The 14,792-nt window shown below is 40.6% G+C and overlaps 1 protein-coding gene across 3 annotated transcripts in view; it reads right to left on the reverse strand.

Moving 5' to 3' along the window:
* GIPC2 (GIPC PDZ domain containing family member 2) overlaps positions 1-14,648 on the reverse strand; it is a 31,311-nt gene extending 16,663 nt beyond the window's left edge. For 2 of the 3 annotated variants that reach the window (XM_048059055.2, XM_048059054.2), the window contains exons 1-2: positions 7,977-14,648; positions 1,199-1,384 (exon numbers count right to left, since the gene is read on the reverse strand). In XM_048059055.2, the coding sequence (XP_047915012.2) occupies positions 1,199-1,384; positions 7,977-8,222 (432 nt within the window). In that variant the 5' untranslated portion in view covers positions 8,223-14,648. The other variant, XM_067001425.1, reaches the window with a different exon arrangement.
* Between the last annotated feature and the right edge of the window lie 144 nt (positions 14,649-14,792).

The following is a 14,792-nucleotide window of genomic DNA, read 5'->3' on the forward strand; positions in this document are numbered from 1 at the left end:
GTTTGGTGAGTGTTTTCCAGTCTGCTCAAATTATGCAGTAGTCTATGTGATAGCTGTTTCTCTCGCCCCCTATTACCAAACAAGCACAGAGAGAGTCATGCTCTGTACAGTGCTGCACACGTGAACTTTAATCACTGAAGCACCGTTTTCAACGCCTTCTTTTAAAATGCCACATAAGCAGCAGCGTGACTGAACATTATGGGCTGCACTGATGCTACCACTAGAAATTCAGAGTTCTGTATCTATGAGCATAAAAATTAGGCTACAATTTTGCCAGACTACTTGCTGAAACATCCACTGCATCTCAATTTTGTCAAGTGTGATCTCTATTGCATTTTTCAACAACAACGACAAGCAAACCTATCTCTAGATCATGTCCTGTTTTATATCCATGGTAGCTAAGGAATGAACAAACTATACAACCTCTACATACAAGAAGCTCTGTTTGTAACAGTAATAATAATAGTAATTGGGACAACAGTAATCAAAGGTAATTTCCAATGCCTCACTAATAACAGTTAGTTGGAGTAGATTAAAGCAAAGCATCTAAAAAGGGGAGAAATTGAATATGACTGTGTGGAGGTCATATACAAGATGATGAGGAGAGCAATTGAGTATGTTGAATGTGTTACTGCCTATACTTTCTATGCAAGTTAATTGGGGGTGAATTGTGTCAGTCCAAATCCTTACAACCTTTTAATTCATCCTACCTATCAATATTGGAAATGCCACTACTGGAAAGTTGAAAATGCGCTATACTCGCACCTATTCTTATAGAGCATGAAGGCTTCTGCCCTGTTAACAGTCATAAAGACTTAAAGAACATGTTCTCATTATCATGAGTGACAGATGTTCTACAAGCAACCATTCACTGACATCAGAAAAAATCAATACAAAAAAAGGAGGGGGCAGATACAAGCAGTATTTAACACCTAGCATCTCAGGATAGGTCAGAAAATATAATAGTCACATTATAAAGCTGATACACATTATAGAAGCAACAAACAAATGACCTAATTTTGAAATGACATGCAGTACAGAAATAGCTGAGTTAATTTAAAAAGATGAATCTAAATAAAAGCAATTTTTTTGTACTTGCCATATGCTAAAAGATTTGATAGTTTGAAAGCAATTATTAACCCATTAGAGTTACGGAAACATCTATAAAAAAAAGCATTTCATTGGCAAATAAGTTTACCTTTATAAATGCACAGCCAGCTCCATTGTCTGTAACGGTAAGTCCAAGCATATCATCAGATTTAAGAACTTCTACTTCTTTTCGTTTTCCTTTTACGTGGGCAAATATGAAATCTTCAAGGCCAATCTGAGCACCTAACAGCTTGTCCATATCAACTTTATGAGTGTTCAAAGTGCAAAACATGATCTGTGCAGGAAGGAAACAAACACATTACCTTAAAGTTTAACAGTTTATTAGGCTTGGTGAGCTTGACAGGCTGATAGAAAGATAAAAATAGAGCATAATTCTGGCCTCTTTGACAGATCCATAACTGACATTATAACAACTCTCCTTCTCCAGCTGCCCCAGGAGAGGTGATAGTCTCCATCCCACGCACATGACAAGAGGCATCAGTAGCTCAGACAGGAGATAAGTGCTGGCAGGGAGCAAAGGAATGGGACATATCTCACGACCTGTCACACAGCACCAACCTTGACACAAGCTTAAGCTTGAGCTTAAGCAGAACAGCTTGTTCCAGAGGCCTGAGTGAGCAACCCCAAGAACCACCGCCATGTTGTTTATTGTCATTCACCCACCTCAAACAAGGGGCACTGCTCGAGGTCAGGCACCACTTCTGCCCACCACAGGAATGGGGCCAGCCCAGGCAGGCTCTGGGCTTTCTAATACAGGCTGTACTCAAAGGGCAAATAGCCTAGCCAAAAAAGAAGAGACAAATCCACAGTTCCTCCTCACAGTTAGGGTAACTTTACCTGCCAGCTCCTCTCCAAGCTGAGGCTCGACAGGAGCAATGGCTGAGGGAGGCCCACACAGCCTCCTCCTGGGCAGCACCAGAGCATGGGGCTGCAGCCATGAGAAAGTCATGCCCCAGGAGAAACTTGGAGAATGCCTAAAATCTCTTTCTCTGATGCAAGTTGTTCCCTCAAGACCTTCTTTCAAGTGCAATGGAAAGCAATGGAGGAGAAGAGGCTTGTCACCCCATGTGGCCCTCTGTCACAGGTAGAGGAGCTACAGCTGTAAGCCACTAGCCAAAGGCCACCATCTTGTTACATCTGCACTGCTGCCTGCAGGATGCACAGGGCTCCGGCAGGACAAGAGGCCAGGGCCACCCATGAAAAGAAGTACACATGGGGAAGCCAGCCTAGCATCCGAGAAAAACAGCAATGGGATGTCAGCGGCTGCTCTAGTGGCTGACCTGTGACCCCCCAGCACTTTGCTGGAAATGTAGGCTTTCCTTCTGCTGTCCTTCACCACACCTATGAAAGGTATGGGGATTTCACCCCCAGAATGCTTCAAATGCCTTTTCCTTCTCTCTGGTATCAGTGGATGACAGCATGAAAACTGAAATGAAAGTCACTAAGCTGTTCAGTTCTATTACAGTCCAGATGAGGGGGAAATACTTTCCCTAATGTATCCCACAGAGAGCTTTCACTTTCTTAAGTTTTACAAAACTTGGACTCTATAGAAATACTTGTTTGTTTGTTTGCTTTTGGTTAAACAAAAAAGTTTAGTAGTGAGATTGTGGTTTTGGATTGGTGGGGTCTTTAGTTGTTTTTGTTTTTAAATAAAACTACTTAAAAGTCTAATTGCTTATCTGATAATCCATTGAACCACTCCAGCCTAATGCTTTAATAATGACAGCCACAACAGCACGCACTTAACAGACATCAGTTTTATTCTCAGGTAATGCTAAAGTTTTTCAGTTAACCAATACTCAAACAACAGTATCACCTAGAGAAATTCATCTGGTTTTGAGAATAAAATAAAATTTTATTTTATAAATAATAATCATATTTAATCATTAACTTTTTTTTTAAACCAAGAAGGTTCAATTCAAACAGATTATATAAAATTCATATATACGTTCAGCTTTCTCTCCAGCTACATAACTTGGCCAGTTTACAACTGCAACTCAGTTCTTGTTCTTACAATAAACAGCAAGCACTTTGGCTTTACATTTTAGGTATTAATACCCTTCATCTGACCTTGTCAAATACACAATCATCTAGTAACTACTGTCACACCTTTGAATAGATCAACTGGCAACAGAGCAGAAATGTGATATTTAGAAACTCGATCCAGAGTTTCTCTTTTTAGACATTCATCTGGATGGCATTCCCCCTACAGCCTATAAGTCTCCAGAATTCTCTATGAGTCAGTTCTATACTAACCACAAGACTGAGAGAGCATCAACCAGTCAAAAATAAAACTTAAATCATTCTTTATCCTCTTCAGTGAACAACTGCTTTTTCTCAGAACAGATAACTTCAAAGAGTAATGTACTAAAGATGTATCCACCTGCGATAATATACAGTTACACCATCAGTTACAGCACAGGTTTATTTGTACATGACTAAGGACTGCCAATGGAAAAAATTGTATTTTTTTGTAAGTGTTAGGTAAGCTTAATATAGATACCTTATAACAGCTTATATACTTAAATAATTAAACAACAGCTACTATAGTACACCTTGCCATTCACTCCAATCTTTGTATAATTTTAAATAGTAATTTTCTTACCCAAAAAAGAAACAAGAAAAATTCAATGTGTAATTTTCATCGTAAAGTCTTCTCTCTCTCTTCTCACCCTCACCCTTCCCATGTATTTGATCTTCAACTCAGCATACCAGTGCTGTGACATTTCGTGCCAGCTTTAGCAAGGTATTATAAATCATAACTGTTACATCAGTCATGAAGTATCTAGGATACCTCCTGCACAGAGTTATCTTGCACAGCAGACAGAACAAGGAAATTCCATTTGCCTGGCAAAGACTGAGGGCTTGTGTATAACCTTAAAAAATAGATCCATCAGGTAAGATTACTAACAAATTATTCCTTGCATCCCAATTTGCAATAGTAAGAGACATTGGTCAAGAAAAACATGGTTACACTGCATTACATAAAGTAAGAAACTGTATTAACTAAGAGGGTTACGATATGTGTTATATGAAGTATATAGGCATTACCATACTGCATATCCTATATATTAATGACATTCTCAGCTTCCATTAAGCCTAAACCTTAAGAGCTCAAAAATAAGTTGACTGACTGATAACATGCTCAGAAGCTATTAAAAGCACTTTTCAAATCACTAGATCTCATAACTTTATAAAGGGCATCATAATCACTTTAAGAAGCTCAGAAATGGGATTTCTACTTTTGAGCAAAATATAACACCCACTGACACATTTCCCTCTATATGTAGGTGTCATCTATATCAAGAAACCACCAACACGTTTTCTAGCTACCTTGCTCACTTCATCCTCCCTCGGAAAAATGTGGGGACCTTGGCTAGTTGCAGTGATAGGAAGAGTAACCAACTCCTCTTAGATCCAGTGTGCTACTCTAACAGGCAACTTTACCTTCCCAGACACATTCAAAGTATTGTAAAGTAAGCATTCAGTGTTTTGTTGCCTTTTTTTTTTTTTTTTAATTCCAGAACGCACAAGAATTAGCGTAAGTTCTTCCATACAGCTAAAAGGTATCTGAAATGCAGATCATTAACACAGCAAGCATCGCACGTAATGCAGTATCAAATTTAAGCACCACTTCAGGGAACAGCAAGCAAACAATTGTTGCCATAGGGTTGGGAGGAGGTGGTTTGTTCATATAAAGTCTTCAATCTGCAGGACAGATTGTGAGCAATTTTTTTCAACAGATAAGCAGGTACTCCAAATATTTTACTGATTTCACAAGCTGACCCTTTTCTCTAGCCTTTTAAAACATGCTTTGGATTTTTTATTTTCTTGTAAAAAGGTTACTTATTGATAAACCTAAGCTTCAACATGGTGACTTATTTTCCAGTATTTTTATAAAAGTTGAAATTGAACGTGTTTAAATCAAACACTTCTATGAAAGTTTAACGTGGCACAGCCTCACAGTACACTTAACTGTTTAGCATCAGGAAGCAAGCCCCACTGAACAACAGCCGGGGCACAAGCTCAGCAGCTGAACACTTCTCACTGGAAGAAACAGGGAGCTGCATTTCTGCTCCTGGTGCTACTAGGAAGGCTTCCCTGTTCCTCTATTTCCTTTATGAAGCAGAAGGCCCTCCACCCTGAAAGAAATCCTAGCCTTCATGGGCTCTTGATAGACACACCCGCTAAGCACTCAATTCACCTCACCATACTTCACCTTACAAAACAAACAGAATAATCAAAAGTTCAAGTTATGAGTACACAAACTGGAAGCTCATATGCCTTGTTATTTGCCATTTCCTTCCCAACTGACCAAGAAATAGCCCTGCTACATTTAGATTTTAATATTCATATTTCTAATGTCTGACTAGCTACTTAGAATAATATAATAATAATAAACAGGAGCACACCACTATCAAATGCTTTAACAGATCCACATTGTCCTTTAGTCAGTGCTCATTTATTTATCATATGGGCTGCACTTCTCCCTATGGGAAGAACACTGAGTTTGGACCAGGAAATAAAAAAGTAAAGGGGGGGGGGGGCATGGTAAAACTCAGAGAGGTGTGCTGAAAGGTTCAAAAGGGCTGAGATGCTATTCACCTCAGAAGACAGAGGAAGAATAAAATATCTAGGCGAGAAGAGATGAGTACAGGGAAAGCCTCAGAAAGCCACTGTTGTGGATTCGCTCCTCTGATGTTTGCTAGGTGTCTGTGAAGGAGTGTCCCCTTCTGAAGGTACGCCTCTGTTATTCCAACCCCATCCCACCCTACTTATGATAAAGGTCTGCACAGAAGTTTTTGTCGCTCTGCACTGATTCCTCAGTGTCTGTCCAACAAATACCATGTTTTACACAAGCTTCTCTGTGTCACTGTTGGCAGTCAATCACAGTCTGGAAAGGATTCTCCAGCAGAAGCTAAGCTCAGCTGGTCCTGCGGGATGTGATACGAAGAGCAAATGAGGTGCTGTAACCATGCTGAGTCAAAAGAAGTGACAGATTACAAGTATAGCTCATCCTGTACTGTACTGAAACACTTAAGCAGGAACTTATCCAAGAATCCATACCCTTGCCTACATCGCAGTAAACTCACACGTCACATTAAATGTATTTAGTTCTGCATCGGTTTGCCAACTGCTCTCTCCATGGAGCTCCTCCCCTCACACCCATTCCCCCAGCTATTTTCCACCTCGGTCACTGCAGGGCAGAGATCTCTGTGATAGTACCTGTTTCCAGAGGCATTCAGGTATCACTGCCCACAGGCTTCAGAAGAGCTAGGTCACAGAAACTTTCCTAGACAGATAACACCTACAGGTGGCATTTGAGTACCTCAGTATATTTCTTTCAGTTCGCAGAGGTTCAGGCATTATTCTTTACATCTAACTGTACAAAAGCAGCTTTAGTTAGTAGACAATACCATTCACATTCTCTAGTCTCCTCTTATTTCCAACAAACTCAATTGTTGTCAGCAAATTCATGTTTCATGGCATCCCTTGCATCTATTTTCTTCTGTCAGAGTTTTGTCACAAGACTCAGATCCAGATTCCTCAGCTTAACCACCTTCACATCAGAAAGTAATTTTGATCACTATTTTCATTTTGTACGGTATAGTTTCTTAAAGCCTACTGAATTTCTTGAGTAACAAAAAAAAAAAGCTCAGTGCCTCCAGCACTAATTCCCCATCTGTTTCTAGCTACAAACCATATTTAAAAAAAATAAAACCCAAACAGGAATGGGACAGTAGAGAGAGAAAGAGAAGAAGAAAGTTTTTCGAGTTTAGGCACAAGACTAGCAGTGCCTTGATGCCCATGAAATACATGGTGCTTCCTCTAAAACGAAAAAGAAGAAAAAGAAAAAAACAAACCGCTTTACTGTCAGATTCTCCATCTAGCAGGAGAAATTGGAAGTGCACCATTCATCCCAAACTGAATTTCCGGAAGAACGTTACTCTTTCAAGTAAGTGGAGCCACAAATCAGTAACAAAAATTCATTGGTGAAAAGAAGAAAATTAAAACATAATCTGGGAATTACGAGAACTCGAGAGCTAAAGGTATAACTGGAGGTTGAACAGAGAACAAAAGGAGAACAGTAGCTCACAGAGAGAAAACAGAAAAGGAGTCGGAAAGCAGCTGGGAAGATACTGCTTAGTTACTTAATGCACCAGTGACTGGTTTAACTGTATTCACTGTTACCAACACTTTTATAATTTACCATTAGAAACGCCGCTAGGTCAGGCGGCAGCAGTGGTTTTTACAGAATAAAGTTTGTCGTAGTACCCTATGGCACTTCAGAAGAGCCAGCTACAAATAAGAAAACAAGTCGAAGTGCCGCTTGCAGACCTAATGAAACGTTAGCACTTTCTTTCATTTTGCCACTCAGAGGTTAAGGTTCACAGAACCATGTAGGAAGAACTTGATAGGCCACTGCCTTTCAACTAAGGGAAAACAATGCATTTACAAATGAATCATAATCCAAACAAATGCTTAAAGCTCAGCTCAGACAAACAAAAAATAAAAGATCAAAAAGACAGAAAAGTAAAAAAAAAAAAAAAAAACTGAAGAAACTATTAATAAAATAATCCTTCTCTGGGTTTAAATAACCTCGATTAAACGGATGCCTTTTAAATATAACTGTCTGGCACAGCCTTCTCCATCACCCCGCTCAGAGTGGAACTGACGAAGGGGCCAACTTTAACGCCCGGGCACCCATTCTCCCTCCTGGCTCGGTCGCTTTGCTCCGAAGCCGCCGAGCACCCCCGCGGCCAGAACCAACCCGACAGCCGACCGCCGGCCCCAGCGCCGCGCTGAGCACCAGGGGGCCGAAGGCGGAGAGGGCACGGCCCCGCCCCGGCCCCCCCGGGCCGTACCTCTGCGGGGGCGATGCCGAAGGCCTCGGCCACCTTGGTGTAGAGCTCGCGGGGGCTGCCGAAGCCCTCCACGCGGCCCGTGGGGCTGCCGTGCGCCAGCTGCGCGTGGAACTGCAGCCGCGACGCGCTCCCCGCCCCGGCCGGGGCTGCCGCTGCCGCCGGTGGGGGGGCCGCCGCCTCGCTGTCCACCAGCCTGGAGGTGTCCTTGGCCTTGCCCTTCTTCTTGTTCCCCAGCCCCAGGGGCATCTTCCCCGCCTGCTGCAAGCTCCTGCCGCCGGCTCCCCGCAACGGACTCTGCCCCCGGCGCCGCCCCGGCCCGGCCCGGCCATGCCGCCGCCAGGTGAGGCCTCCGGCCCGCGGCCGCCCCGCCCCGCCCCAGCCCGGCCTCTCCGAGAGCCCCAGGGCGCTGAGGGGGGCCCGGCCGGGGCGGGGGGCCCGGCGAGCAGAGGGATTCCCCGCCCGCTCTTCCCCACGTAAGGAATAAGAGCCGAGCGAAAGGCCATGGAGGAGAGCAGCAGCCCGCAGCCTGCTGCGGCCCCTATTCCTGTAATTAAAGAACGCTTCCTGGACCCGGTATTGATCGGTATTGATCGTGAAGGGTTCTTTAACGGAAAGCCAGGGCACTGTCAAGTAGCCCACAGCGGTACCGGAGAGTTTGCCAGAGTCGGGTATGTTTTGTCTTCTGGCCTGTGCAAAGACATCACTTCTAGTTCTGGTTTTGGGCAGGTGGTACCTTTGTGGATATTATAAAGTAAATAAAAAGTTATACTACATGCACTTTTCAAGTACATAAAGCCAGGTTGTATAAAGTTTACCGTCTTTACACTGACCACGTTCAGGGAGTTCTACTGAGAATAAAAGTGTTAAACATTCATCAGAAGAGGTTTATAAGGAGGACAAAAAAGGATACAAGGACTTCTGCCAACTCTTGGTGTTTTACCACAATTGTACTTAGTGTACCTACCAAACATCAAGGGATCAATAAAGCAAGAGCCATGTAAGCAATGTTTAAAAGGCTATTGTGCTGTACAACAGCTTTGAAGTACTGAGATTTAATTAACACCTATATTAGAAAAGTATACTTTTCTAACATTTAGTGGACTTAAAATGTTTCCATCTCCCTTGTGGAACAGAAATATTTCCTATAATGACTTGGATGCTCATATACTACAGAAGACCTCTTCTGTCATCCTCCAATGAAACTACATACACCTGGGTGGAACTACTCCATTTTCACTGGTGTACTCAATCATGAAAAAGCATGTCAGAAGTTTCATGAAACATCCAGCACTTCTAGAGGAGTCTGCTGCAAAGCTGCAGAGAGAAGCAGTATAGCTTTCCAGCTTCTGAGTCTCAGAGGAGGAAAAGAAAGCATGGGGAATAAGCAAGTAGGATTCTCACATATGGAATCAGACCAGATAGGCATAAAAAAGATGATTAGAAGGCAGCCTGGAGTTAATAGTTGACTTACCAGCCCAGTTTGAAAACAAAATACTGAAAACTCAAGTGGAAGATTTCTGTGAACTTGGAGAAATGTATTCCCCCGAAATACGATAATAAAATTAAGGGAACATATTGCAGTCTCATTCAATTTATGCCAGTGAGATACCATTACATGACAGTACCACAGTGTTCATGTCCAAACATTCTAATTAGTTTTTTTCCACTGTTTTACAACCTTTAAGTGAGCAGTTTATTTTAAAACATGCCTTTTTCCACCTACCAAGAGGTCAATGTCACCAATTCTTTTGTATTGTAAATCTTATCTCCACCAATCTTGATGTCTACCAACTCATTTATCTTCTGAAAAGAGAATTGAATCAATGTTAAAAACCCATCAACTGCTGTTTACTTCATTACTGATGTTAAATGGAAACAAAGACATTCAAGTTCCTGTACATAACAGAGGGTGAGTAGATTTATTCCACAAATTTATGGACATTGACATAGCCGTAATTAAGGTATGTTGCAAAATTTCCTTTAATTAAAATGTTAATGCTTCCATGCTTCGTATGGAGATGGATGGAAGTAGCTGAAGTTGTATCAGAACTGTGCTGATCCCACTTAGAGCCTGGAGGAACAGCATCAGTTTTTAGGCGCAGAAAGAAAAAGTGATGGGAAACCAGCACAGCTGACCAAGTAAACTGAAGATCACATTGTACTGTTTAAAACAAACAGTATGGAGCATGTATACGTTATCATTAACATAACAGATAAAAAAAAAACTTATTTTTAAAAATGAGAGGTAGAGAGAACTAGATATATCCTAAGATATTCTTGAAAGCCATGCCTCTAACAGAATCTACATTAAGTTGTCATTAGCAGCCTCCAGCTTTGGCAAGAAATCGTTAAGTGTTCAACACGTCCGCTACTACTACATGTACTTATTTTTTGATAAGCTGCAAAAGCTACCTACTAGTATTGCTCTGATCATAAATTAGGTGTTCCAACCAGCATAGCAGTGTGAACTGAGTGATCTGTAGAACTAGAAATGAGTCAGACTGCTGAGAACCTCAAAGAAAAAAAAAAACTATATAGGCACAAGACATTTTCTCCAACTACAACCAGTCCTGCTCTCAGGCTTCCTTAAGTTGTGTACCCACTAGGGAAACATCTGCCAACATTAAGTAATCCACATAACTAGATCATGAATCCAAATACACCTCCAATGGCAAAGGATAGTTGGGATCTGGAAAGAATACTTAAGTTGCACTTCTAGTAAGTGACATTGCAAAATGTTAATAATTTAAATAAAAATTTTAATCATTCAATATTTGCCATAGTTTTAGAAGAGGAAAAATAAATTACACACTGAAAAAAATAATGTGTTTCAGTCCTTTTGTCCCACAAGTACGTTGCACAATGCAGGTTATCACATTCCTCGGTTTCTGAGCCATAGTACTTCAGGTGCAAGTACCATGGTATGCAACAAGCATGTCTGTGGAACAGAACAGAATCCTACTAGTAAATATGGAATGCCACAGTGCTCTACTGCAAAGCACCAGTAGCATATACAAAACTTTTTCACTACATATGGAACATATATCTGTGACTTCAGGAGTTCTTACCTGAAACACTTCGTATCTTTCTGGTTACCCACACTCCAAATGAAGCAGCTGCTCAAATGAACTCTGACGAGAGAATGAAGAATCTGTTTTATAAGATATTGCAGGACCTCATCATCCTTACTCTAATGAAAATAAGGTCAAGAAGAAACATAGCTGGTCCTTTTAAGTATCTGTGGTAGTATCAAATTGAAATAAACTATAAAAAAGAACTGAAGTTTCGAAGTCAATGTTAAAAGCTATTTTTAAACCACCAGAGGATGCTGAAAAGAAAGAGGTTTTTGAAAAAATAGAGGATGAAATATAATCTTAAGACAGGAGTTCAAAAAGGATTGCCTGTGACAGGAGGGGCCTAAACTCCATACCAAATTGATCTTCTGACAGTATGGCCGTACCACATTAAATATTCATAGTTTAGCTTTGACACATGAAAAGCAGCAGCTAGTCAAACCATCCTCTGGAAGCAAAAAAATAAACTCATTTTGTGCACTAACTTCAAGTTTGGGACTGTGACTTAACAGGGAACATAAGGGGTTCCCAGGGATTTGATCCCTGCTACCTATCACTTAAAATCAGTTTGTTGGTGCATGAGGAAAAATAAAAGTGTGGTTTTCCTGAATTGAGCTCAAAGTTGTTCTTGGTCTTTATTACACTTAACCACAGCTGTTCTGGCAAGGGCTGCTTCTCAATTAATGCAGTTTATCATCCCTCCTTTGGATATAAATGAGCAGTTTAGACACTTTTTTGGAACATGCCATATAGTACTTGTACAGGGAAATGCTATTCCTGAAATGTATTTCAGGAGCTGGCTGGGTCCATTTTTGTTTTTTAATGATGTAAGACAGCAAGAGTTAAGATAAATTTGTCCTTGATAAAGCAATCAGGCATGACAAACAACATTGCTGCTGCAGCTCCTCCCTTGGGTAGGCCAGCACTTCCAGTAGAACAAAACAGGCACAGAGTTGCACCTTCCAAGCTCCAGGGGAGCAACAGTAGCCCTCTACTTTCACTCTTTACATAAGAAAACAATTAATTGGAGGACCATGAAGGAAAACAAATCATGCCACTTGGAAAGAGTCCACTGCTGAACAATTTGACAAAAAGCTGAGATTTCAAAAAATTAGTAGAAAAAAACTAGTGAATACATGAATACCAAGGTTCTACGTGACCTGATCAGAAAACAATACAGTAAGAAATATTAATGTCACCTGCAGAGGAAGACTAGCGTTTACTGACTGGAAAAGGAAAATTGTCTTTTATGTTGTTCAGTCACTTTTTTTTTTTTTTTTTTTTAGATCTAGCTTAAGAAATCAAGTGCACAGATTTTCATCCTGACTCATCATAGCAGTTTCACTGGTGGGGTAGAGCCTACTCTATCCCCAAAGCATTTTACCAGCAAGTCAGACTGGCATACTGGATATGCATGCTGGAAAGGACACAGGTTTTGGTATTCTATTCAGAGTCAAATGTTTGGTTACTTCTGAGTCTTGTTAGAAGCTTTGTCATCTATATAAACTGATAGAAAGGGGGCCAGGAGAATCAGTCAGCACAAGAGCTTGGGAGCTATTTAAGTGGATCACTATGGCACTGATACTGCTGAAGTGACGGGAAGTGATTCTGGACCTAGCAGGGAGAGCTTGCCAAATGCAAGTCGAACCAGACCTTCACACACATACTTCAGTTCTTCTCCACAATCAGTGTCTTTCCCTTTTATTGTGCATTCCGCTCTGCTGTCTGATACTATAGATACCATTCAGTCACACAGGTCATTCTCTCCAATCCTTATTTACGAGGTACTTGCTACTTGATGTCAGACAGACACAGGTAGTCATTAAGTAGAGAAGTGTCCCAAACCAGTGAAACAGTCTTTCACAATCAGAAGAGAGACCATGATAAACCAACCCATGATAAACCAACCTAGCACGTTTTTAACATCAGTCAGTTGTCATGAACAGAGTAAAGCCCTTAAAAAAGCTATGGACTTCACTCAGCTCAGCAATATCCCAGACAGCACAGATACAGGGTTCTTAGAATCACATTTTAAAATGGCATCATCACATTAGTGAGACCAAGCCACTGGGAAATACACAAAACATCTTAAGACTTACGGGTTTGGGGGCACTTCTAGGACTAAAACATTTTGAAACACTCAACGGTTATAGGCTAAGAATAAAAAAAGGATGTAGATAAGTGTTGGGTCAGTCTCAGTAAAGGCCAAGGAAAACAACCTTTGGAAACCACTATTGTTTTCCTCTCTCAGCTAAAACTGTACATCAGCCAGTTGCACCTAGTATGTCTTTAAAAGATTACTAACACAAAGCATGACTCACTAGCAGGGGAAATGTCATTTACGCAAACATTGCACTAATGGCACATACTAAGAAGTAGAAATCATTCTTTGCCAAACACACCAACGCCTTCTGAGGTGCTGATTCCATTTTCATACAGGTCCTCCAAAAAATTAATCCACAATTAATGACAGATTATCCAATAGAGACAAATTTGTGATATTGCCTCCTTCAATATTGAAGCAAAACTATGTGAGGTTGAGAACTTCAGGGTACACTTGTACCTGTACACAATGCAACCAGCATCTTTACAACCAAGCCAGCTATAGACTACTTCCTCACCTGTGCTTTGGCTCTTTGCCATTGAAGGTGTAATCATTTTAAGATCTTGACTTATTCACTGCACTATACATCAATTTTAGGGATGCCTCCCTATGCCTAGATTTTTGAAAAATCAGACATGGAACTGTTTTGAGCACTAACTAAAATACTAGAACTGTCACACCTGAGAATCAGAACTCCACTAATCTCATTTCATCGAGCATTATAACATGTTGTTCATCTTCAGCATTGCTTGTAAGGTTTGGACTGAAGGTCATATTGAAAATAGGGAGGGGTGTGAATACTAGAAGAGGACATACAAATTAATAAAACACTTCTCCTTAAGTAATAAATGGAAGTGAGCAAGCACAAAGTTAAAAGATGAAGGTGGTAAGAACAAGAGCAGAAACCCAACCCCACCGACAGTTATGTTACTTCCCAAAGTAAACACGGCATGAACCAAAACCAACCCAAAACCACACCACCTGTTCAATGCACCCAACAGGCTTTAAAAAGTTGTCAACATAGATAATATAAGGAATACTGGAATGAAGAATGGAATGCTAATATCCTCACCACATCAGAAAGCCTGTACTGCAACAGTCTCAGAATACCTCTGCATGACAAAGGAAAAAGTTAAACGTACCTTGCCCAACTCTTTCAACAGCTTGAGATTATTCTAAAGTTTGGTACCGGGGGGATTAAAGAGATACTTTAGAAGTATGGGTTTTCCTAGACTTGTTGAATAAACTCTGAAGTAACCAACTAATTTTGCTTTCTATGGCACTTAAGCAACCCTTAAAAATTAGAGAGTATGATTATATTAAAATTAAAAGAGTATTAAAAATACTCTCCTCCCGACTTTGTCAGTTTTATTTCCATGTATTTTGTAGTTAAAGATATAGTAGGCCACTGAGAATTCACCTGTCTCCCACATAGTCTTGACTAAATAAATACTCACATGGTTTTTAAAACATAGTTTTTAATATTTCTCTAATGAAAGTGTGCTTATTTCTTGGGAATCTTGGATTAGACAGCTATCATTGCTCTCTCTCATTTTGAAGTAATTCTATGTGCTATTTTTGAAATGTCTACTTTTTTACATCTCACCAAAAAAAAAAAGAAATACAAGGATTTCATAC

Source organism: Anser cygnoides, chromosome 8, assembly GCF_040182565.1.
Source record: "Anser cygnoides isolate HZ-2024a breed goose chromosome 8, Taihu_goose_T2T_genome, whole genome shotgun sequence".
Lineage (NCBI taxonomy): Eukaryota > Metazoa > Chordata > Aves > Anseriformes > Anatidae > Anser > Anser cygnoides.